Here is a 26,353-nt window from a genome sequence, read left to right as displayed (position 1 = left end):
TCAACTTTCCCTTAAAATGCAAAGCCATGCGGTGCCAATGCCATGCCTTCGTTTAGGAGATAATTGGTGGTTACTTTTTGAATAAAAAAAATTAAAAGGAACTTTCATTTTAAAATGTAAATATTGGAAAATGTTATTAATCTCATAATTTTATTTGATTGGTCCATTATTAGTAAAAATTCTTAGTTTATTATTATATAATTTTTTTTTTCATAATTTACTATATAGACATTAGACATTGTCTCTTTCGGTGGGCCGGACATCTCCATATTTTCTAATTCAGTTTAAAACCCTTGCTGTTGTTTTTGCCATTGATTGTCGGAATTGATTATATATTTGAAAAATCCACGACCTAAATTTTCTATTAATAGTTTGATATCAAAATAATTTCATAACCTTGAGACAAACCGTTGGTTCTTATTTCACGTCGAAACTACATGCGAACTTGTTTGTTGTCGTTGTCTCGTTGATCACCATACAACCTAGGAGGATGGTTTCTAAGAAGTTTTAAGCTCGATTCCAGTCCTAAATCGAGAATTCGGAAGTTGCTTGAGGATGAGCAAGTTTTTGACGATAATTTTTTTTTGTCACTTAATATACGGATCCCTAAAATTTAAAATCCAGGATTATTTCTGATTCGTTTAGATGTTATCGAACTCTTAATTTAAACTTATTTGATTGTTTGAAATTTTTATATTTTAAACTTGTTTGATTGACTATCAAGTTGGATGATACAATTTTTTTTTTTAAGTTTTTTTATTTATCTAATACGTCGATAAGAATTTATGATAAATATTATTTCTATATTAATTAATTATATATATATTAAAATTTATTTATTTAATTTAATGAGTTATTTAAATTTATTTATAAACTTATATTCATTTACCGTCCTAATGGATTTTTTTAAATTAATAAATTTATTTTCTAAAATATTCACACGTCAAGGTATTTTGGGAAACTGATTTACTAATTTTAAAAAAAGTAAGCCAAGTGCCTGTTTCGGATATTTTAGAAATGTAGGTGCTAATTCAGTAATATCTATTCGAATTCTGGACCGGTTCGATTGAACCGGAAAGTTGTTGCTATAATTATTGATTCTACTGTATCGGAACCGTACATTTTCCTTTAGCCCCCGATTTCCCATCATTTCTCTTCGATGCAGTTTATCGTAACACTGTTCTGCTCATCTGCTGGCGATTTAACCGAGAAAGCGACAAGAAGCTCACCAAATCGCAACCATGTCGCGATAAAGAGGCCGACACTGATAAGAGCGACGGCTGTCTCCACTCCATCGATAGCAAGCCACTGCTTCCTCCATCCAGATTCACCGAATCAGAGCTCGATCGAGCAGCGAGAAAAATGAGCTCTTTTTTGCTATAGATTTTTGTTTGTTCCGGTTCTTGTTCTTCTTTCGATGCGATTCTAGCTCATTGCAAGTGTTAGGGATGAAGATGTCAACAACTGCGATCTGCTTTGAGCTGTTGTTGTTAGCTAGCTGCTTGCTGTTTTCTAGTGTCTTTCCTGTCGCATTTGGGGCGAAAACTCCCAGGATTCACCCGAATGAGAGTACGCGACCTGTTTGCTTGCTTGTCTCTTGTTCTCTCCTCGGAAGTTTTAATTTTTTTTTTATTGTTTTGTTTGTAACGGCAGAGAATTTGCTGAAGCGGATTTCTACCAAACTGAACATAGATTGGAACTTCGAATTGGACCCCTGCAGCAGAATCGGAAACTGGAGTTTTCAGGGAGATAAAAGCGTCGAGAGGAAGGTCGACTGCGACTGCTCCTTCAATAGCAACTCCGTGTGCCACATTGTTAACATGTAATCTTGGCTTCCTTCGTTTAGTTTTCTTTGGTTCAGTTTTTTGTTCTCGAGATTAGGGTTTAGGAATGAGGTTTTTTTTGGTTGATGCAGTTCGCTGAAGGCCCAGAATCTTTCGGGCGCCATCCCTAAAGAGTTTGGTAGTCTTCGCTACCTCCAACAATTGTGAGTCCAAGGAGCTCTGTAGTCTGTCCTGTCCAAAGAAAAAAAAAGGGGGGGATAAATGGATTGATGTTAGATTGCATGCTTTTCTGATGATTAATTTGATCTCAGGGATTTGAGTCGCAATGTCCTCAATGGCACCGTTCCTGATGAATGGAAGAATATGCGGCTGCAAGGCTTGTATGTCTCATTATTATTATTATTATTATTATTATTATTATCATCATCATCATTTTTTTTTTAAAAAAAATCCTGAAATGCGTCTCTTCTTCTGATGTTGATTCTTGATAAAATATGACCATTTATTGTGTAATAATTAGCTGAAAATTTGCAGGTCCTTAATGGGGAACCGCCTCTCTGGGCCATTTCCGCTTGTCCTCACAAAGATTACCAGTTTAACTAATGTGTATGTTTTCTTGATTCGAGAACATATGCCTCTTGCTTTGCTGGTTCATTTAGTTTGGCGGGGAGAATGGCTGATAATTGCACTGAAACGAAACTTTATGCAGAAGCATTGAGGGGAATCTCTTTCATGGGCCACTGCCACCGGACCTCGGAAACCTTGTTCACATGGAGAAATTGTGAGATTTCTCAGATTTCGTTGTTATTTACTTTATCCAGTAGGAAAACACAGTTAATGACAACTAGTTTTTTGTTTTCCTCTGCAAATATGGACTCAGTGTTATATCCTCCAATAACTTCACTGGAGAAATTCCCAGAGAACTTGCTGAGATGACAAACTTAACTGATCTGTGAGTTAAAGTTTCCCTCTGATTTCATGTTAGAGTGAAGCTTGGATCATGTTTCATGTAATTATATTTGATGGTTTTAACATGGGCATCATAAAATTAGGAGGATCTCCAATACCAATTTAACTGGCAGACTACCTAATTTTGTAAAGCTCTTGAAGAAGCTTGAAAAGTTGTAAGACATTTTTGGTTATATTTGTTTTGAATTCGGGCAATTATCTGTGCATGATCCCTAACTGAGTTGTTCTTTAGGCACATCCAAGGATGCCGTTTGGAAGGACCCATACCCTCTGGAATTTCATATTTAACGAGCCTCAATGATCTGTACGAATTTGAATACATTCATCTGGTTTTCTTCTTTTGTGTTGTTTTTTTCTATGTTGCCACGTAACTCTTCTTTGTTGATAATTAGGAGGATTAGTGACTTAAGAGGAAATATTTCATCTGCATTCCCAGATTTGGGAGACATGGAGACATTGAAAACTTTGTGAGAAATTCACTTGAAAGAATCTTAATTTGCTCTCTGTTAGTGGATTATTAAATTTGAGTAATGGCGCTTTGTATGTACAGGATACTAAGGAATTGTTCTATTCGTGGAAATATACCGCCTTACATTGGGGATATGGAGAAGCTTAAAAACTTGTAAGTTTTTTTTTTTGCTACATCAGGTTTCTAATTATATGCATAAAAAAATGGAGAACTAAAAGATAGTTACAGTTTTTCAAGTTTGGACTATTAGAAAAGTTATGCACATTGATTGGTTATTTGTTGACATAATAATGGCTAAAAATGTTGAAGGTTGAGTTAGGCCTAGAAACCCAACATCAAACTTTATCCAATCCTATGAACATGAATCTTAATCCTATTTTTCAGATATCTTGGATTTATTAGTTAACAAGAAGAGGATATTTATGAAGATATTATTAATAGGATAAACAATGATTAGTCAAGATGGAGAGGAGCTTATAAAGTTGTGTGTTTGACTTACCGCTTAAGGCTTAATGAAAAGCTTATACACTATGGCACAACTTGCTATATTTTATGAATTGCAATGTTGTGTAGTTTAGGAAGTAAAGCTTGAAGTATTGAGATGAGAATGCTAAGATAAATGTGTGAAATTGCTAGAAAGGATAAAAAAAATACTAGTGTTTGAAAGTAATTAGGTGTAGCTCATTTAGTTGAAGAAATGAAAGAGAATTTGTTAAGATGGTATTAATTTGTATAAAGATGACTGATAGATTCTATAATTATTAGTGTTGAATTTGAATACTATATAACCAATCCTGATTGGTCAAATATCTGTCATCTTTGTTATCAAGAGATATGTTAATTTGATTTAATTATTTAAAATCCTTGAACTACTAATCACTGTCCTGCAGCTATAGTCTTCATTTCCTTATAACTCCAAACATGAATTTTGTACATTTTTTAATTGTTTTCTGTTCTTATATCCTTGATTTCTGAGAATGATTATCTTTTCATCATGGTTTGTTCCCTCTGATTGTGCTTTCTTGATTCAGAGATTTAAGCTTTAACCAATTATCTGGAGAGATCCCAAGCTCCTTTTCGAAGTTGCAAAAAGTGGATTTCATGTATGCTGCAATTGTTCTTGAAAGCTATTTTAATAAAATCGTTTGTATTTATTGGTTATAAACCACCTTTTTATGTATTTAGTCCCTGACTGACAATTCCTTATTTTTGTATTGCAGTTATTTGACTGGTAATTTGCTTACTGGTAATATCCCCGGTTGGATCCTGAGCAGAAACAAGAATGCGTAAGTATATGTTCTTTCCATTAGCAGCAGAAATATTCATCATTAAAGATCTGAATATACTTCACTTACATTAAAGTGTGTTTGCTTTTAGCATAGTGGCTAATACAGGGCTTTGTTTATGCTTGATGTATAGATATTACTAAACTTTTCCTCTATGATATTCTTGGAAAATGAGGAGACAAAATTTGTAGAGAGGAGAAAGAACAATTGCAGTGTGAAAGGGAATTTGTACTAATGTATAAAAACTGAAGGTTACATAGAATGACATATGCTTTGCAAATGGTGAACCCTTATCGATAGAGTGGAAGAATCATTTTTACCTTAAATGTCTAACATATTGAAGAGAAACAAAACCCACTATTAAACATGCAAGACCTGATGATGTAATCTAAGAAAAAAAATACAACAATAATCAAGTTTTTATCCAACTAAGTGGGGTCGGCTATAATACTTTTACCCTATTAGGCTCTATCCTCATCTATATTTGAAGTACAGTCTATTTTATAATTAAATTAATTCTATTCTGTATTACCGTTGCTAACTAGGTCTTCTTTGGTCTTCATTTTCTTTGATTAATGTGCACATTTGTCATAGGAGAGTAGTCATAAGCTATTTGAGGCATCTAAAGTGTTTAGTGAACGGTCAGTTTTTGTTTCCTATAAAGTAAGGTTTGAAAGTCATGCTTGAATTTTGATTTTTGTCTTTTGATTAGAATGATATGTTTTTAGTATCTTACCAGAGTGCCAATGCATGGTGTGGATGGTAAATGAAGTATCATTCCATGCCAAGTTATAGTTTTGACATTATGTTGTGCTGACATTTGAAACATTTTGACATATATTGAATCATGTTAAGATTAATTAAGACGGGCTTTACTCATCTAATGCTCATTTACTTAGTTTATTTACATTTGAAATAAGACTATAATAATTAGATTTTTGATTGAATTAAATTTTATCATATGATACCAGACAAATAATCTATATTTTAAAAAGTGTTAAGTATACTAGGATGAATTTAGATGAGTTTTACTTGGTTAATTGTTCTTCACCTAGATTTTCTATTTTTAATAGGAATATGCCAATTGGTAATTAGATTAAAAATATTTTTATATATTTTTTTACTTCAATACATGTCAACATGAATTCAATACTATTTGTACTTATAATAATTGCATAATCAATTAAATTAGAATTAAAAAAAAAAGTTAAAAGAAAAAATATTAGTTAAATTCATCTTGACTTGTGTCATATTGCAAGGTGAGATAAGTGTCGCACAACACAATACTCATTGGCATGATTGGTACTAAAAAATTAATTAACTTTTGATAATTTATCGAAACAATATATTTTGGCCATGCCACCTAGCACATACTAGATTTCAAAATGCTACAAAGTATATGGAGTATATAATCGAGAAATTAAGTTGTCATTTGCCATTCTGTGTTGAGGATGATTAGAAAATTTATTTGAATTTGATCAACCATTTATGGGTTTCTATGCACTGATTTATATACTTGCAAATTGAAGGGATGCCTCATTCAATAACTTCACTTTTGGAGGCTCAGGTCCTATGCAATGTCCTCAAGGGAGTGTGTGAGTCTGATTTTGGCTTGCGTATTGCTTCAACCATTTTTTTTAATGATCACCTATAACAAGTTGTTGTTTTATTCTTTTCAGTAACCTGGCAGAGAGCTACTCACATTCCGCTGACAACGTGTAGGATTCTGAATACTTAGTCAACTTCTGCTCGATAGATCAATTTGGAAGGTTATTCTTTGTTTTATCCATGGTTGCCATCTTAAATATCTATCGTTTAGTGCAGGAATACAGTCCAGCCATGCTTGAAAAGGAATTTTCCCTGCAGTTCATCCTCCAGTAAGACATGTGCATTCAACTTGGATTCTACTTGACTTCATAATTATATTAGCTCCCTGCTCACCAACTATAATCTTGGTTGAATAAATATTTCACACAACTTTCTACATGATATCAATATAGGGATTACTTAACATTGTATCTGCTCGAGTTAATCTTGTTAAAAGTTCAAGTCAGGAAAGATGTTAGGAAAGTGAATAATTTATATATTTATTTGAACCAACACCCTCACAAATGACACAAGAGTGGTTACATGTGCTGATTGGTATTGGATTTTAGTAATTTATGATGTGTGCTTTAACCATGCCACCCAATACAATTCAACATTTCCAACCATGACTCTGCTCATATTCAAGAACAATCCTTTATAAAATTCACAATGTACCAAGTGTTGAGTTTAAAGGAAGTGGAATGTGAAACTTACATTAAAGATCCATAACATATCAAATTTGTTTTATAATTTATCAGGTTGCAATAGTAGGATCATATTTTTGTTGTTTTTGTTGGATTTTCATCACTTTCAATTACTAATGTTCTTTTTGACAGATCAATATTCTTTGCATATCAATTGTGGAGGAAAAGAAGTTACTGTCAATGGAATCAAATATGAAGCTGATACAGAGGAAAGAGGTGCCTCAGAATTGTATCTAAGTACAAACTGGGCATTCAGTAGTACTGGGAACTTCATGGACAATGATATTGATGCTGACAATTATATTGCTAAAAATTTGTCTGAACTTTCCATGCCAAATTCACAGCTGTACACTAGAGCGCGTCTTTCTCCTCTTTCACTCACTTACTATGGTCTTTGTTTAATGAAAGGGAGTTATACAGTAAAACTTCATTTTGCGGAAATAGTTTTCACTGATGACAATACATTTCAAAGCCTTGGAAAGCGTGTATTCAATGTCTTTATTCAGGTCAATAGCTATAACTAATTGCATTCATCTAAAGTTCTTGTAGATCCTACGCAGCAAATTCTTGTCTATTTAATGAATACAGGATAATTTGGTGTCGGAGGATTTCAACATTGAAGATGCTGCCAGAGGATCTGGAAAACCTATTATTAAGAGTTTCAATGCTTCTGTCTCTGATAATACCTTGAAGATCAAATTTTATTGGTCTGGGAAAGGGACAACAGGCATCCCAAGTAGAGGAATCTACGGTCCTCTGATATCAGCCATCTCTGTGACACCTAGTATGTAAATCTTTTTTTTTTTTGCACAAAGCTAGGGAACATATATTGAATTAGGAAAAATATCTGCATCTACAGTCAAACACAAAATTTCCTCATAGAAAAACCCACCTATCTACTTCCACTATGTCAATCATTTACAGATTTCTTTTAATTGGATATATTTACATATGTGAATTTGGATTCAAATGTCTTGAATTGACATTCTATGATCTTTTAGTATATTCTTGTTTAGTATGTAAAAGTTATTCATAGGTGCACAATCATCTAATTGGATTATAAAAAGGAAAAATAGAATTCAGGATTCCTTACTCAAGAGCTTTGTAGATAACCATTTGCTGTAAATTCTACTTTTCTTTAAGTGCTTCCAACTCCGTCCATGACGAACCAGTTATGGTCGGTCCCAAGTCCGGATAAAGGAGGAGGGTTGCGTTAGGTTGCCGGCCAACATTAAAACTATGACAAATGTTCAATGAATGGATCCATTAAACTATTATACTAATGTTAGGTTGTTCCCCGGAAGGAACGCGTTGCAGGGTCTGATTGTAACGTCTCGGCAAAGATCGCTACATCTCTGGAACTCGGGTGTAGTGCTAAATATGCAAGAGTTCACGTTGCAGGGTCGAATTGTAATGTATCGGCATGGACCGCTACATCTCTATGAGAACTTGGGTGTAGTATTAAATAGGTAAGAGTCCTTACACCATAAGTTGGATAAGAACAAATATGATAGGAAAACTAATAGTCTAAGATTTGAAACATGAAATATAGAAACTCTCACTTGTAAGTCAATGGAGGTAGTAGATACAATAATTAGGAGAATAATTAGTATTTTGTGTATATAAAAGACAAAATGGGTAGGCAAGAAGGCAAAAATGATAGAGAACTCGAATTTTAAGTTATGGTATACTGGAAAGAGTAAAGCAAGAAATGGAGTGGGTATTGTTGTAGATAGTTCGTTAGAGAATGAAGTTGTAGTAGTTAGAAAAGGGAATAGAATTATAGTCCTTAAGATAATAGTGACGACAGAAACTATGAACATAATTAGTGTATTTGCACAGTAAGTAGGATTAGGTGAAGCTACCAAATTAAATTTTTGGGACGACTTAGATGAAGTATTACAAAATTTCATTCCGTCAAATGAAATTATTTTAATAGGAGCTGATTTAAATGGACACCTCGGAGTAAAAAATGAGGAATATGAGTGGGTACATAGGGGTGGCTTGGAACGAGAAATGAAGAAGGGAAAACTATATTAGATTTTTGCGATAGCATATGATCTTATATTAGTTAATATATTTTTTAAGAAAAGAGAAGAACACTTAGTCACGTTCAAAAGTGGGAATAATAAATCGCAAATTGAGTTTCTTATGGTTAGGAAGAAGGATAGAAAGATTTGTAAAGATTGTAAGGTCATCTAAAGCTTAACTACCCAACATAGGTTGGTAGTATTGGATATATACCTTAAGCATAGTATAAATAGAAAAAAAATATATACGACTCTTAGAATTAAGTGGTGGAAGTTAAAAGATGGAAAGCAAAATATATTTAAGGAGAAGGTAAGAGTACAAGTATTAGGTGAAATATATGGTGATTCTAATATGACATGAGATAATATGATATTAAAGTTGAAAATAGTAGCTAAGAATGTACTCGGTGAGTCAAAGGGACATGCATCACTAAAGAATCTTGGTGGTGGAATGAGAAAGTACAAGAGAAAGTGAAGGAAAAACAAGTAGCTTATAAGGAATTATTTATTTATAAGAACGAGGAAAACTTAAAAAAAATATACAATAACTAAGAAAGAGGCTAAGAAAGTAGTGATTGAAGCAAAAAATGAAACTTTTGAACGATTATATCAAAAATTAAATACAAAAGAAGGGGAAAGAGACATTTATAGAATAGCTAAAGTGAGAGAAAGGAAGACAAGAGATCTTATCCAAATAACATGTATTAAAGATGAATGTAATATGGTACTAGGAAATGATTGAGAAATAAAAGGGCGGTGGAAGAGATATTTTCATCAATTTTTTAATGAATGTTTAGGTGATCAACTTAACTTAGATAATTTAAGTAGGTCAAATGAGTATAGAAATTTAAATTTTATCATAGAATTTAAACTTTAGAAGTAGAACAAGTTTTAAATGAGATGCACAATGAAAAGCCGTTTGATCATATTATATTCCGATAGAGGTATGAGTGCCTAGGAAAACAAGGTATTGAATGACTTACAAAATTATTTAATATGATATTGAAAACGAAAAAAAATGCTTGATCAATGAAGGGTAAGTACTCTAGTTTCCTTATATAAGAATAACGGAGACGCACAAAATTTTGTAAACTATTGGGGTATTAAACTAATGAGTCATTCCATGAACTTTTGGAAAAAAGTAATAGAAAAAAGATTAAGGAAGGAGACCATGGTGACCGAAAATTAATTTGGGTTCATGCCTGGAAGGTCGATAATAGAAGCTATACATTTTCTTAGACAGCTAAATGGAAAATATCGGGAGCAAAAACAAGATTTACACATGGTATTCATTGACCCAAGAGAAATTATATGGAGAATTCTATAAAAGAGAGGTGTTAGTGTAACATATATTAAACTAATTAAGGATATGTACGAGTATGTAATGAAGACTTCAGGCGGAGTAACTGAAGCATTTCCAATAAAGATAGGGTTACATCAAGGATCAATTCTAAGTCCCTATCTTTTTATACTAATTATAGACGAACTCACTACACACATTCAAGATACAGTATCGTGTTGCATATTGTTTGCAAATGATATTGTTTTGGTAGATGAAACACGTGAAGGAGTAAATGCTAAATTAAAATCTTGGCGGGAAATACTAGAAGGAAAAAGTTTTAGGCTTAGTAGAACAAAGACAAAATATATGGAATTTAAGTTTAGTGATATTAGACGTAATGAAACAATTGTTAAGATAAGAGATGAAAAGTTGCTCAAAGTCGAGAGCTTTAAATATTTAGGATCATTTTTGTAAAATGATGGAGAGATTGAGAGAAATGTCTTACAGAATACAAATAGGATAGTTGAAATGGAGGAGAGCATTGGATGTTTTCTGTGACTGTAAAATATTTCTAAAACTTAAAGGAAAGTTTTACAAAATCGTAATTAGACTGCTATGTTATATGGAGCTAAATGTTAGGATATGACTCGAGCATGAGCAGAAGATGAGAGTTGCAGAGATGAGGATGTTAAGGTGGATGTGTGGACCTACGAGACAAAATAAGAAATGAGAGCATTAGAGAGAAAATCGGAGTTGTAGTTATTGAGAGAAAACTTCGAGTGACATGTTTAAAATGGTATAGACATGTACTTAGACGACCAATAAATGCTCCAGTTAGGCGATGTGAAACTATGACAAACACACATATCAAATGAGGAAGAGGCACACCAAAAAAGATTTGGGTAGTAACAATAAAACAAGATAAAATTTATTTAAGTATAGATGATGATATAGTAGGAGATAGAGCTTAATGGCGTAAAAGGATCCATATAACTGATTCCACCTAATGAAATAAGACTTGATTGTTGTTGTTGTTATTTAAGTGCTTCCATCTGATATTTGCTACTCCAGAGATCAATGCATAGACTTAAATATAGCTACTGGAATTTTACTTCTTTCAATGGCATTTTATTTATTTTATACGCAATTAAATAGTTTTCTTTCTCTCTATAATCATACATGTGAGATTGTTAAATAACTTCACATGCATTTAATTCATCTTCAGATTTCCAGCCACCACCAGCTATTAAATCTTCCATTAAGAAAAAGCTCCATAGTATTATCATTGCTGTGGTTATCGCTCTGGTGTTTCTAATAGTTCTGTTTATTCTTGGCATTTGGAGGAAGAAGAGACAGAATATCTTGTACAAAGGTAATTGACTTATATTATGTTAAATCCGACTTATATGATGTTTGTGGTCATACTTGTTTTTACCGTTTTATTGATTACCAGAAGATGGCTTATTTTGGGATGAGTGCTTCAGAGTTCTATTTCTTAGCTTCCATTAGTGATAAAATGCACACTCCTGATTGATGCTTGATTTCTCTTAACTCAGTGTTTTCCATCAGCTCTGCAAGGGCCGATATTAGTCTATTCCCATGTACATCAGCTATTAACCAATCTGTTTATTATTTCCTTAGGAAGAAATAGCTACTTTGCACTAGACTGCTAATATTTATTCTAAGTGTATTTGTCAAGAACCAAAGTACTACTTCAAAGGAGTTGATGCAGTCATACAGCAACACTACCTTTGTCTCTGTTAGCCAAAGGTAGTGTACATTGTGGTGATTTCATTGTCAGCCTAACTTTCTGGTGTCATGTACATCATGAAGCCACTTAGGTCCAATCATAGAGAGGGGCTTTGTATTGCCTCCTAATGCGACAATCTTTTCTCTCTACTAATTAAAACTTTTTGGCTATAGATCCTGTTCAGCAAGGGATTGTAGGCCACTAAAAACTCAATTCTCACAAGAGTGCGTTGTATTCACAACAAAGACACCTTTGCTTGTTGCTCAATATAGATGTGGGGTGGGTTCCTACCTTTGTTGTTTGCTTCCTAGTTGTCCAAACTTTTGTGATGGTTAATGCTTGTGATCCTAAAATGATTATATGTTTAGAATAAAATTCTTTTGGTTTATGAAATGCAGCTAGATTGTTAACCTATACCTATACCATTTTGCTTACTTTCAAATAATTTTCTGAATTAGAGCATTTCTAATGCAAGGTTTTTGGAGAGGTTTGTCAAACCAAAAAGCTAAACAAAAAAGCTCGAACCATTGTGAGCATGAGGTTTGAGGTTTTTAATTCAAGAACAGTAGTGAAAATTCAAACCTGATTTTTTTCTTTTGAAAATAAAAATGTGAATGGAGGCAGTAATTAATTAACAATGAGGTTTGAGGTTTGTAGGGAGGTCTTTTTATTGTGGAGAGATTAACAAGTTTTTATGCATATGATGTGACATATTGGAAATTATAAAATGCTCATTTAGAGCTTCAATCATTGGAGATGCCCTTAGTTGAATGCTGAGTGCAGCTGAACTTGCTAGAAGTATCTTATTATATCCATTTCACAAGTTCACGTTTTGAAAATTGAAGCATTTAATTCTTGCTGGCATGTTGCAATGTCATAAGTTCTCTTTTTTAGCAAATCATGCCGCAGTGTAGATGACATGACAACTAAGAAAACTATATTAATGAAACAAAGCACTACAAAAGAGTCAAAGCTAAATTTAAATGCAATAAAGATGCAATATTTGTTGGGACCAGTTGGTGAAATGGCTGGATGAGCAAGAGGAGAGTGAATAACCATTGTATCTGCAAATGTAAATTATTTCTAGTCTTGCAATTGCTTAGTGGGGTTACAAAAAATATTAGCGCGACTAAATAAAAATATAAAGAGATACAAGCAAGGTTTAAAATCTCGACCTGTGCCGAGGTTTTGGTCCCAGACCGGAACGATACGGTTTTGGTATCGTATCGTGCTGTGCCGATATAGTTTTGGTATTTTTTATATTTAAATATAAATGTATATTAATATTTGATTATTAAATATGTTTTATATTTTAAGATGTTGAATTTATATTTTAATATTTTCTTATAAGATAATGCCTATTAATTTTTTATAAAAAACATTTTAAAAAATAAGTAATTTTAAAATTCAAAACTAACTTTTATAATTATAAAATAGTTATAAAATTATTTAAATTATTTTTTAATGTATTTGTAAATTTTTATTTTTAAAAATTTTATTTGAAAAGTTTAAGAATTATATATTTTTTAATTTTTTAGATTATTTTAAATTTATGTTTAATTTTAAAATTATTTAATTATTTTAAAAAAATATTTATTAAAATTTAAAATTATTTAAAATTTTTGATTTTTTTTTTATATTTTATAATTATTATTAATAATGGTTTGTTTATAAAAAATAAAAAATTAACTAAATAAAAAAAATAAAAAAATTGTGGTTGCGGTGACTCATGGAAACCATTGTAACATCCCTATGGAGGGTTTTAGAAATATATAATATTTTATTAGAATTTTTAGAATTTTAAATTAATTTTTATATATTTTAATAGGATAGTTTAATTAGGATTTTAAAAAATATATTTGATTATTTATTTAAATTAGACAAAATTAGATCATTAAAAAAATTATAACATAACTAAAATAAATAAATAAATAATTTTTTTATTATACAACAACAACAACCAAATCTTTTCCACTAGGTGGGGTCGGCTGTATGAATCCTTTTACGCCATTGAGTTCTATCTCTTATTATATCATCATCTATATTTAAATAAATTTTATCTTGTTTTATTGTTGCTAACCAAGTCTTTTTTGGTCTTCCTCTTCCTCGTTTGATATCCATGTTTATCATAGTTTCACAGCGCCTAACTGGAGCATTTATTGGTCGTCTAAATACATGTTCGTACCATCTTAAACGCGTCTTTCGGAGTTTTTCCTCAATAGATGCAACTTTGACTTTTTCTTTAATGCTCTCATTTATTTATTTTTTCCCATCCTCGTATGTCCACACATCCACCTTAACATCCTCATCTCTGCAACTCTCATTTTCTACTCATGTGCTCGAGTTATAGCCCAACATTCAGCTCCATATAACATAGCAGGTCTAACTGCGATTTTATAGAACTTACCTTTAAGTTTAAGAGGTACTTTACAGTCACATAAAACACTCGACGCTCCCCTCCATTTCACTCATCCTGCTTGTATTCTATGTAAGACATCTCTCTCAATCCCTCTATCATTTTGCAAAAATGATCCTAAATATTTAAAGCTCTCGGTTCCAGGCAACTCGTCCTCTCCTATCTTAACAATTGTTTCATTACTTCTAATATTGCTAAACTTAAATTTCATATATTATGTCTTTAATCTACTAAGCTTAAAACCCTTCCCTTCTAGTGTCTCCCTCCAAGATTCTAGTTTAGCATTTACTCCTTCACGTGTTTTATTATATATTTTAAAAATTAAAATAAATAAATTATTTAATTAATTAAATAATTTTATTAGGATTTATTTTAAAATTAATTAGATAATTTATTATTAGAATTATCCCCATCTTGCGAATTGTTTAAATTAAAAAAACTTTTAATTAAAAAATGGCGTGACTACTGTGACCCCTAGTCATGGCCGCGGAGGTCGCACGACCCCTCCACGTGGCCCCTTTCGCGTGGTCCCTTCCGTGCGGTCGTGGGGGTCACCCGACCTCTCCGAAGCGGTCACGGGGGTTGCGACGCCCCCCTGTAGCTGCGGTGGTCGCAACGGCCTCCTGTGCGGGCATCGCGACTCCCCTTTGGCGCCTCTGCGAGCATCGCAACTGCCGCTGGGACCGGTGCTGGGTTCGTGCCTGTGCCGTTCGACGGGCGGAAGGAGATGTTTCGCCTGTTTTGACTGGCTCGGCACGAAATCTCAATACCTCGATATAAGCATACTAATCAATAACACGAGCATATAACATGGTTCGGAAATCTTGTTTCTACTCCATGGCCTATGATTTGTTAGTAAGTTACTCCCAGAAAGCCACCCATCTTTAGTGATTCCTTCTTGGTTAACTACCATTAGTGGAGAAACCTCTTACAACATAAATTACAAGAAAATAGAGGAAGGCTTAAGAGTACAATGGAGAGACTAATAGAATCTAACCAATCTTATTTTCATTTGCCTTCAAGTTTTTATCTTTCCCTTTTATAGCCTTCACTCCCTCTTAATTCTTCACTTGTTCAACTGATCTGTTGCCGATTAGTTGCTTAAATCCACCCATTAGTCTACTGCTTCCTTTGATTGCTTTGGCTCAAGTTTGCCAACGGCTACCAGAGTTGACAAAAATCCACTAGTTTCGATTGGACCATTATAACCCTTAGGTTATTCAACAATTACAATGCAACTTTATCAGATTAATGACTCTTTTCGACCTTCCTGCTGTACATTAGTTGACTGAATCCTATAATCAATTGATTGATTCCAACTCAATCAATTGCCCAGTCAACTCAGCTAAGAATGGAGATATTTGGTTCACCACCTACCCAACTTGAGTCAACTTCTTAATCGATTCAGCTCTCTAGTCGACTGGAACCCGATTACAATCATCCTAACGGTCAAGTCTATCCTAAGTCGAAGACTACCCTTACTCACAAGAGTACAAGTCTCTCAACTTTCACATCTAACCACCAGAGCTTACCTTTCACATCTGAGTTTGCTGCCAAGGTACACCCTGAGTCCTTGATTTGCTCCACATGGCATCCTTCGCGCTCTGCCTACTTAGTTTGTTTTCTCTTCAAATTTCATGAATTTTTGATACTCATCTTCTGGTCCCTTGAATATTTTATTTCATCCTTTTATGATCTCTATAGACCTTGAGCCATTGAACTGCCAAGTTGGTTGCACCAACTCGTGCTTTAAAGCTGCTCCAACACCACCTTAATGTTTCTTGTCCTACAATCCTTTGATCACCTTGTGAAACCTTTTCCTATCTTCATGGACCTTTAAGCCACTTAGCGTGTTGTCCTTGGCCACACCAAGTCTTCATCAATGATCACCATGTCCTCACCGAATCACGAGTTTTTTAAGCTCCATGTGTGCCCTACTAGTCTCTTCACAACCTAAACACACATAAAATACACAAGATCTAACTTAAACCCTTTACACAAACATCAAAACTCAAGTACCAACAATATTTTGCATGATAAGGAGTAGATGTGTTTTTTTCCTCCAATAGATTAGCTTGATTCATAAATGTTCTTATCCATCTCATAGAACTCGTATACATTCTGTTTTTCTACTAGAACTTGGAGCTCTCGACCTGCAAACTGGATGTTTTACCTTACGCCAAATCAAAGCAGCAACAAAGAATTTTGATTCTGCAAATAAGATAGGGGAAGGTGGATTTGGTTCAGTTTACAAGGTAGTATGAAACCTTACTGTAAGAGCATCTGATCATTTCATGTTTCTTGCTTCTGTTTTCTCTACAAATTATCTTGTGAATGTAGGGTTTGTTATCCGATGGTACGATAATTGCTGTTAAGCAGCTTTCATCCAGATCCAAGCAAGGAAACCGTGAGTTCATCAACGAAATAGGCATGGTTTCTGCCTTGCAGCATCCTAATCTTGTGAAGCTTTATGGATGTTGTATGGAAGGCAACCAACTCTTGTTGATTTACGAGTATATGGAGAATAACTGTCTTTCCCGTGCACTATTCGGTAAGCATTCCAAACTCACCACCTACCTTTGACTATAGATCTTAAAGGTTTATGTTGAAGTGAAGAACATAAGAATTATATAGGCAAAGGAGTAAAGCACAAAATAAAGCTGGATTGGTCGACAAGATGCAAGATTTGTATCGGAATAGCCAGAGGACTTGTATATCTTCATGAGGAGTCCAGAATAAGGATTGTACACCGAGACATCAAAGCTAGCAATGTATTGCTAGATGGTGACCTCAATGCCAAGATTTCTGATTTTGGTCTTGCTAAGCTTTATGAGGAAGACCATACTCACATCAGCACTCGAATAGCTGGAACGATGTAAGTAACCACTTTCCACTTTTCGTCTTCTATAAAGCAATTTAACTTTGTACTCGTCATATTTTCCAAAAAATAAGATGGCCCTTTATCCTGAATGGCACCATGATTACAAAGTAATTGTTCTCCAGATAGGAAACTGTTGTCTTAGGATATTCATAAAAAAGTACTATGGTGGATAAGAAATATCTTGGGCTTTATCTTTTTTTTTTTTATTTGGTTTTTTCTATTAAAATTCACAAGTTATTGATAGAAGAATCGTTAGTGGTTAACTGTAGAAATTTAGCACAAAGCACAACAACAACAACTACTAAATCTTATCCTATTAGATGGGATCAATTATATGGATTTTTTACGCCATTGAGGTCTATTCTCTACTTGTCATCATTTTTATTTAAATAAATTTTATTTTATTTTATTATAGTTAACTAAGTTTGTTTTGGTCTTCTCGTTTGATGTGCATATTTGTTATAGTTTCACTATATGTTTGTACCATCTTAAATGTCTCTCTTAGAATTTTCTCTCAATAGGTGTTATCTTGACTTTCTTTTTAATATTTTCATTTCTTATCCTGTCTATGTCCACACATCCACCTTAAAATTCTCATCTCTCTAACTCTCATCTTTTGTTTATATGTTCCAGGCATAACCCAACATTTAGCTTTGTAAACATAGTAGATCTAACTATCGATTTGTAAAATTGTAAATTATCCATTCTGTTAAGTAGATTAATGAACGAGGGCACACCTGTAGAAACTCATAAGAACACATTCTAATACAGATAAATGTATTACACAAGAAGAGTTCATACATGGATGTAGAGAATATGATGAGAATTCTTCTATTCTCTCGTTACAAATGCCAATATGCCTGAAGACATAAGCACAGGTTTGTGTTTTTTACTTGGTTCTTGAAACACAAGCAAAACATTTCATTACAACACATGGAACAACCCTAGACGATGAACTCCCTTGTGAAACTTCATAACGATGGTGATGCAGCTGGAGGCTTCCATGATGTGGTGAGGACTGAGGAGCCTCCCCTGAGCACGCAAACCTTCTGCGGCGACCAACACAACACAAGGCCTTGAAGCTTAGGGATCAATATCCCAATTCTCTTCCTCCTTCACCATTCTTTGTTTTGCATTGACACATCTCCTTTTGACCAAGGACCAAAAACCTCGAATATTTTAAACCTAGAATGTATCTTAAAGTCTATGCCACAATCTGAACTGTAAATTGGTGTTGTTTTCACAGTTTCATTTTTTGTTATTTGTTTTCAAAAAAAATTTACCAATACGATTCTCCTTTTTCTACTATAGTAAAGTCCATTCGATTGATGACTTTGTACAACTACCTCTACCATAAGAATCAAATTCTTTAAGAATTCTGTGTATGTTCAGAGGTGATAACATAGCCAATGTACCTTCTGACATAGCCAGCCTTTCTTGCTTTCTTGCAATTCAAGTTCTGGTTAAGCTGAATACAATTTCGATTATGTTCTCATACCTCTGGTACAAACCTTTTGATTTATGCAGAGGTTATATGGCTCCTGAATACGCAATGCGAGGTTATTTGACAGATAAAGCCGATGTATACAGTTTTGGCATTGTTGCTCTAGAACTCGTGAGTGGAAAAAGCAACACAAGCTACCGGCCGAAGGATGAATTTGTGAATCTTCTTGACTGGGTAACTTACAAATTTCAAACTGAAAATCATTGTAGATTCTCAATATGCTTTTCTAAAAGATTTTTTTTGATGACATCTAGGCGTGTGTTCTACACGATAGAGGCAATCTTATGGAACTGGTAGATCCTGATCTTGGATCAGCCTACCCGAAGGACGAGGTGATTCTAATGTTGAATGTGGCTCTTCTGTGCACTAACTCATCGCCCACACTCAGACCGACCATGTCGAAGGTGGTGAGCCTGCTTGAGGGTCAGACCCCTATCCAACCATTTCTCTTGAAAGTCAGCGCATCAGCTAACAGCTTGAGATCCGGAGGGTTTACAAGAACTTTCCGACAGAATTCAGGCGAAAGCCAAAGCCTCATGGTCCATGCTTCGAGTATAGATGCTGCGTCCAATCACTTCGACCCCGAGGATGATGTGAGCTTCCAACTACTCGCAGGATCCATTCACAACACCGAAAGGGACTTGCTCCAGTTTTGACACGATACGAACAGCTAGTTAAACGAGTATCCCTCTGCAATCGAACACTCGAAGCAGAAATTCTCATGCACATATTCTTTTCTGCTGGGAAACCATTATGGATCACTGGTAAGACAGTAAAGTCATCTAATCTCTATTTAAATGGCATGATTAGCAAGCTGTAATTACCCAACTACTTTGAAGCTAATGACTTTTGAGAAGAATTTTTTCTTCTTCTTTTCCTTATTCTATTTGTTGCTGCCTAAACTGGCACCTTCTGTTCTCCTTAGGTAATTTTTGCTATGATTGTAATATAAATCAAGTCTTATCTCACTAAGTGAGATTAGCTATGTAGAAATTATCCTCTACTGTGTGTGTGTGTGAATAAATAAGTTGTTTTCACTAGTTATGAAATGGTTGAGAGAATAAGGAAAAAAACTACAAAATTAAATTATCAATATCTGGAAGTTATTGTAGCAGTTACTATCATTACTGTTATGTGTATAGATTATCTTTGCAAACTCTTCATGTACAAGGAAGGGTTTGGGCATTTCACAAACATCCAATGGCCGAAGTTTCGTACAACATAACGTTGAGCTTGCGCTCTCTTTGTACCTTCTTATTTACGCCGCCTAACATTCTTCCATGATTAAGGTCATGATTAAGGTTATAAACAAATCAAGTTGTGGTTAACTGGAGGTTTGATATACTAAGGGCCTTACACCCTGTGTATATGTAATTTTGTTTCTTAATATTATAATCTAACTTCTAAACTCTAAAGTCGATTGAATTGTCTATGCCCTTAGCTAGAAGTTGAGATCCTCTGTCCCTAAAATGGTGTGTCCTCATGTCTCCTCGTCGATCGGACGGATTAAATTATATCTCAAGGATACAGTGCACATCACGAGGTCATCATGACCGTCCGATCGACGAAGGGACATGGGGACACACCATTTTAGGGACAGAGGATCTCAACTACTTAGCTAGTTAGCTTAAAAATACTTTGGTTAACCGTATTTAAACTTATTTATTAAAAATTTTATTCTTATCATTTAGATAAAATGTTCATGTAATATATGAATCTTATATTGTTTTCAATTTTAAACTGTATTATTAACAATATAAGATGTAAAATTTTATATTTTACTATATTTTTATTCTTTGATTGAAAAAATAAAAAGAAAAATTTATAATTAATATTTTAAACAAGTTAATATATAAGTTTATTCATTCAGAGCTTTATTTAAGAATAGAATATATTAGTGTTTAAGTTTATATATATATATATAATGAACAGTCTATCAATATAATTTATTCTGACCCAAATATTCCATCTTGAAAAGGAAATCACACCTAACATTTATGGGACTTTTGCATATACAGTTTTCATGTTTTCTTCACCTTGAAGCATAGAAGATCCATTGATCCAGGAGAGTTAAAAAATTCAAAATTCATTTTTTTATGATCTAGAATCCATTTTTTTTTCTCTTTATCTATGATTTCCTTGTCAAACTTAAGATTTTATCAAGATTGGAAAAAGGACATTTTAATAATATAGTTATAATAAAAAAAGCCATCAATATCAATAAAATGTAACTGCTACAATCGGTTAAAGCAAACAAGTTCAATCAAAATTACTAAATAAAATATTATCATATCAAAATACTTAACTCAATTTTTTTTAAAAGTGACTAAAATTATTTTAACTTATAAAATCACTCCAAAATTATTAAAACAATAAATCCAATCAAATTGATAAAAAAATATTTCAATATAACAATCTCGATATATAATAATCTTTATCCAATTATAGGCATCCCATTAATTCTCGAGGTAGACAGATATAATTTGAGGTATTTCAAAATGGAACATTAATAGGCTATCAAGAAAGAAAATACCTTAATATCTTCTTTATTTAAAAATGGAGATCATGAAATTTGTGAAACCACTTCAATTCCTACTACAATAGAAAATCAATCTAGTGAGAGTCTTCTCATTCCTAGCATCCAACTTCCTTCAATTTCTTCTCCTAGCGATGACCATTGATCATCCTATCTTCTGCTTGTATTGAATAAGATTTAGAAAAAAGAAAATAAATATGTGAATATTATGTTAATATACGAAATGAGATAAGACTTTTATATCTGAAAATGGGGTCTTATCAACTAGATATATTTGAGTATCCTGCTATAAAATTTAGAAGTCAAAATCATCAGTTCCAAAAAAATGATTCTAGAAATTTCATTGGTTGAAGTATTCGTCTTCAACAAATAATGCATATTGTTTTTTTTTTCTGAATGATATTAATTCATATAATATCTCGGTATTAGTCAATGAAATATTTGACAATTAGAAAAGATTAATTTAAGAAAAAAAATGTGCATTTATTGCCCATAATGGTTTTGCAGTTTCTCGCTTCATACTATGTGTGAGAGAATGGCTAAAAATTTAATGAGACTCTCTCTAACATATTGATAATGCATGTTCAAGCTAAAGAGGAAAAAGAGAAAAATTGTTTACATTTAAGGACCTCAATTGTCACTGTTCGTTGGCTAGCACTTCAAGATTGTGCTTTTAGTGATAATGGTGAATCACTATTTTCATCTAATAATGGGAAGTTTCTTGAATTGGTGAAGACTTTTGCAAAAATGAGTATAGAAATTGATGAAGTTATACTTTGAGAATGCTCTAAAAATTGCCCAATATATCGCTCCAAAAATTCAAAAAGAGATTTTACATATTATGACCAATAAAGTACGACAGATGGTTCGTGAAGAAGTTGAAAATAAATTCTTTTGTATTCATGTTGATAAAACATGAGATATATTTAAACTAGAGCAAATGATCATTATCTTGAGATTTGTGAATAATCATGGGATTTTGAGAAAAAGATTTTTTGCCATCAAAAGTGTTAGTAACACTAACTCATCGAATCTGAAAAGAGAAATATCAAATGTTCTTATTCATAAATGACCTACAAGTTAAGAACATCGTAGTCCAAGAATATGATGGTGTTAGCAATATGTGTGGCGCATGGAATGGACTTCTATGCCCACTGTTTTGCCCATCGATTACAACTAATATTGGTTTCTGCAACCAAAGATGTTAATATTATTTTGGAATTCTTTTCTCATTTGGACAATAATATCAATATTGTCACTTCTTTTACTAAGCGTATTATTGAGTTACATACTGCACAAAGAAATGAAATCAAACATATGTTGGCAATTGGAGACGTGATTATAAAAGTGGGGTCAATCAGATTAGTAATTTGTAGTGGGTAGGAGTTATTCGTTGGAGTTCTCACTATGACTCAGTAAAAAATTTAATAGGTATGTACGCTACAACTTACAAAGTTTTTGAAGTTCTTAGTGCCTATTTGCCAAATAGAAGAGCTAAGGCTGAAGTTTGAGAAATTTATAGAAATATACAAGTTTTAAATTTGTGTTCATTTGCAATTAATGCATAAAATTATGAGAATAATATATACTTTTTGTCAAATTCTTCAAAGAAAATCTTAAAACATTTTGATTGCTATTACATTTGTTTCTACTACCAAAACTATCTTTTAAAAACTTAGAGAATGCGGATGGGAAGAATTTCTTCATGAAGTGAAAGTTTTTTATTCGAGAAATGAAATTTATGTGCTTAACCTTAATTGCCTATATAAGATTGGTTGTTCTCATCAGCAAACTACAGTTGAACATCATTACCGCACTGATGTTTTAATGTAGCAATAAATTTCATTTTGACGGAGTTAAATACTCGGTTCAATGAGTCATCAATGGCACTTTGTTCTCTTAGTACAACTTTAAATCCTAAAAATTCATTTGACTCAATTAACAATGATGATATTTGTAAACTTGTAAAGAAGTTTTATCCTAACGATGTCACAAGTCGAAACATTGTTGCTTTGGAGTATGAATTGATACATTCTAAACTTGATGTGATGCATAATTTGAAGGTTCCAATACTTGTTGAGTTGTGTCAGCAATTGACTGAAAGTGGGCAGTCAAAGACTTATATTATTTTGACTAGATTGATTCATATTGTTTTGAAGTTACCTATTTCTACCGTTACTACTAAGCGAACCTTTTTAACAATGAAGCATGTGAAGACGACACTTCGTAATAAAATGGAGGATGATTTTCTTGAATGTTGTTTGCATTCTATATTGAACAAGATTTAGCTAAAGAAATAGATGTAGATTTTATTATAGATGAATTTTATATTTCAAAATATCGTATAACATAACTTTGAATAATATACTTTTTTTTTTTGTTATATATTTATATAATTTATTATATATATTTTTAATAATAATATATTATTTATTACATTAACTTCAACTCCCAACTCTAATTATTGTATCCGTCCCTACTACCAGGTAAATCCTTAAGCACGAGTAGTTCCTCACCTAGCACTCAACATCTTAGATTCTTCATTCTGAAAAATTCCATGCAGGATGTTGTAGTTGGATTTGAATGTATTTGGAAGATTATGTTGCATCATGGTCCGGGAGTTAAAGTTGATTAATTTTACTTTATATTATAAAGTAATTATGATCCTAATTATTATAATAACATTAAATTAAAAATATTTTTGGAATGATAAATATTAAAGGTGTTGTTTGATTTTTTTTTAAAAAAAAAATTTATGGCCGTGATAAATTTATCAATATTCATAATTTTCAAAGAACAAAAACAGCCGCTGGCTGCTTGCTTTCGTCTGTCGGCATAAGAAGACAACGAAGGCTACTTGAGGTGTCTTCTTCTCTTCAATTCCGAACGCCCATCGAAAACGTCTATCGTCAACCATCATTATCAGCGTCGCCATCTTTGATCGATGATCCCCCTTCACGCCAATAAGTAAAAGAGTGCCCTGTCAATTCATCCAAGACCATCAGAGAAGATAAATCATAGCAACCGAGAAAGTTTTGTAGGATCGTGATCCTATATGATCAATTTGAGTTAAGATGAGATTGATCGAATTTATAAAGATGGGATCAATAGAATTGGATTTTTAGAGTATCAGGTCTTGCAATTTAGAACCAACAAAGTAGTTCTAATAGTGATTCCAAATGATCCCAAATTAATCTGGTACTTTCGGATCATATGATCTACATTCTGGATCGTATGAAGTTTTGAGGTAAAAACTCAGACACGTCTTGATCATCTGTACTAATGGTTAGTAGTCATTTATGATTTATCTTTTTCGTATTAACTTAGGGATAGATTGACGGAACACTGAGGACGATCACGACTCTGCAAACTAGTGCCTCCACAATCGTGAATGTAAAAGTTTCCTTTGTCCCCAATTGGATTTAGAACGATGCTGTATGTGAATCCACTAACGACTTGCCGCTAACGTCAGAGCTTGATTGTTTAAGGTGTGTTGGCGATGGGATCACTCGATCGATTCTGTTTTTTAGAAAGCTCGATTTTTATTGGTATATGAAGCAAATCGAGAACAAGAATAGACGCGATCGTACGATTGAATGACTCGTGTACATGGCAGCAGGCGTATGAGTTCGTTCTCAGAGGAGGAAGGCGCCGCAGAGGGCCGCGGCGAGCAGCTGGAGAGTGAATTTTGCCTGCAGCGCGGTGGAGGAGCTCGGTGGCGGCGGCGGCGGCGACACCTCGCTTCCCGATGAAGAGTTCCCAGAACCCGGTGACGTAGCTAGTGGAGCTGGAGGTGTGCTAGTAGGGGACGAGGGAGCAGAAGCGGTGGTAGAACTAGAAGGCTGCGGCGATGAGGAGGGAGTAAGAAGGGAGGCCGGTGACGGAGCTGGAGGTGAACTGGTTGCGGACGACGGAGCCGGTGCCGTAACAGAAGGCGACGGCGAAGAGGAAGGAGGTGAAAGAGAAGTAGGGGAGGACGCCGGTGGCTGAGCGGAAGGTGAACTAGTTGTGGACGACGGAGCCGGTGCCGTAACAGAAGCCGACGGCGAAGAGGAAGAAGGAGAGGACGCCGGTGGACTAGTACTTGTGGGCGACGGAGCCGATGCCATAACAGAAGGCGACGGCGAAGAGGAAGAAGGCGGAAGAGGAGGAGTGGACGCCGGTGGCGGAGCTGGAGGAGTACTACTTACGGACGGAGCAGGAGAGGAAGAAGGGGGAGGCAGAGGAAGCGACGGCGAGGGAGGAGAAGCTGGCGGCGCCGGCGGAGGGGTGCTCGGCCGGTTGTTCCTCACGGCCAAGACGACCACCACCACCCTCTGCCCCCTCCGGCAGTTCTCCGCCACGCTGCTGATGAAGAAGAACGGCCCCGAGCGGTCAAACGCGAACGTCGCCGGCGAGTTCCCACCCTGCAGCGTCTGTAACGGGCTGCTCACGTTGCACGCGTCGTAGTCCGGCTTCGACACCACCAGAACAGAATCTCCTCCTCCGCCGCCGCCGCCGCCGCCGCCGCCGGGCCTGAACACTGCGGACATGCTCCTCCGATCGATCAAAGAACAGAGAAAGAGGAGATCGATTGCAAATTCATACCGAGCGTGTCGTTGACTCGGAACCGGTTCCTGCCGGCCCAGGCGTCGTAGCTCTCCGACGGATTCGCGACCCAGCCGTCTCTTCCGCCGACGTAGAAGGTGTACGCCATGGACGAAGTCGCCGACGCCGTCAGAAGCACTGCGAGAAGAAGAACAAGAAGATCGAATGGCCTCCTCTCCATGGATTCCGGCGGGAGCTGCTCAAAGCAGAGTCGTCGAGCCAACCGGATATAAATAGAGCTCTGTTTGTTCATCTCCGACCCCGCGTATGTAAACGTGTCGTGTAGTGGTGGGAGTCGAAGTAAACGGCATATTTTAATTTAAGCCCTCCATGTTTTAAAAATAAATTAATTAATTAAAAAAAAAAAGACCAAAGCAGTTGACTCATAGTTGGAATTAAATAGTTGGAAACACTATTCGAAGAAGACAAGCATGAAGATCTGAATGGTAAAGGCATTTAGGTTGAGTCTAGTTGACTCATAGTTGGAATTATAAATGAATCTATTTATATTCATTTAATATATATATAAAGTTAATTAAATAAATAAATTTGAGTAATTTGTTAAATT

At 34.4% G+C, this 26,353-nt stretch overlaps 2 protein-coding genes across 2 annotated transcripts; one reads left to right on the top strand and one right to left on the bottom strand.

The window, feature by feature from the left end:
- Window positions 1-1,146: 1,146 nt before the first annotated feature.
- LOC122022700 (probable LRR receptor-like serine/threonine-protein kinase At1g07650) lies at window positions 1,147-19,706 on the top strand. Its single transcript, XM_042580771.1, has 24 exons — window positions 1,147-1,569; window positions 1,654-1,822; window positions 1,916-1,987; window positions 2,096-2,164; window positions 2,319-2,390; window positions 2,494-2,565; window positions 2,665-2,736; window positions 2,837-2,908; window positions 2,986-3,057; window positions 3,146-3,220; window positions 3,304-3,375; window positions 4,254-4,325; window positions 4,443-4,508; window positions 6,038-6,103; window positions 6,188-6,226; window positions 6,333-6,385; window positions 6,932-7,305; window positions 7,388-7,583; window positions 11,337-11,483; window positions 16,414-16,532; window positions 16,618-16,828; window positions 16,912-17,152; window positions 18,686-18,836; window positions 18,917-19,706. The coding sequence occupies exons 1-24, from the start codon at window positions 1,449-1,451 to the stop codon at window positions 19,316-19,318; spliced, it is 3,075 nt and encodes a 1,024-aa protein (XP_042436705.1). The 5' UTR covers window positions 1,147-1,448; the 3' UTR covers window positions 19,319-19,706.
- Window positions 19,707-24,521: 4,815 nt separating this feature from the next.
- Window positions 24,522-26,046, bottom strand: LOC122024314 (early nodulin-like protein 1). Its single transcript, XM_042582918.1, has 2 exons — window positions 25,786-26,046; window positions 24,522-25,720 (listed from the first exon to the last, which is right to left on the bottom strand). Exons 1-2 carry the CDS (start codon window positions 26,036-26,038, stop codon window positions 24,834-24,836), a joined length of 1,140 nt encoding a protein of 379 aa, XP_042438852.1. The 5' UTR covers window positions 26,039-26,046; the 3' UTR covers window positions 24,522-24,833.
- Window positions 26,047-26,353: the final 307 nt, after the last annotated feature.

This window comes from Zingiber officinale, chromosome 9B, assembly GCF_018446385.1.
Source record: "Zingiber officinale cultivar Zhangliang chromosome 9B, Zo_v1.1, whole genome shotgun sequence".
Lineage (NCBI taxonomy): Eukaryota > Viridiplantae > Streptophyta > Magnoliopsida > Zingiberales > Zingiberaceae > Zingiber > Zingiber officinale.
This window is presented reverse-complemented; position numbering and strand designations above follow the sequence as displayed.

Excerpts from the sequence above, each read along its gene's own strand:
- LOC122024314 (XM_042582918.1), bottom strand. The coding sequence starts at position 26,038 with ATGAACAAACAGAGCTCTATTTATATCCGGTTGGCTCGACGACTCTGC. Across the intron at positions 25,721-25,785 it reads CCGAGTCAACGACACGCTCG|TGTTCAGGCCCGGCGGCGGC; the intron begins GTATGAATTTGC and ends GCATGTCCGCAG.
- LOC122022700 (XM_042580771.1), top strand. The coding sequence starts at position 1,449 with ATGAAGATGTCAACAACTGCGATCTGCTTTGAGCTGTTGTTGTTAGCT. Across the intron at positions 1,988-2,095 it reads CTTCGCTACCTCCAACAATT|GGATTTGAGTCGCAATGTCC; the intron begins GTGAGTCCAAGG and ends ATTTGATCTCAG. Across the intron at positions 2,909-2,985 it reads TTGAAGAAGCTTGAAAAGTT|GCACATCCAAGGATGCCGTT; the intron begins GTAAGACATTTT and ends GTTGTTCTTTAG.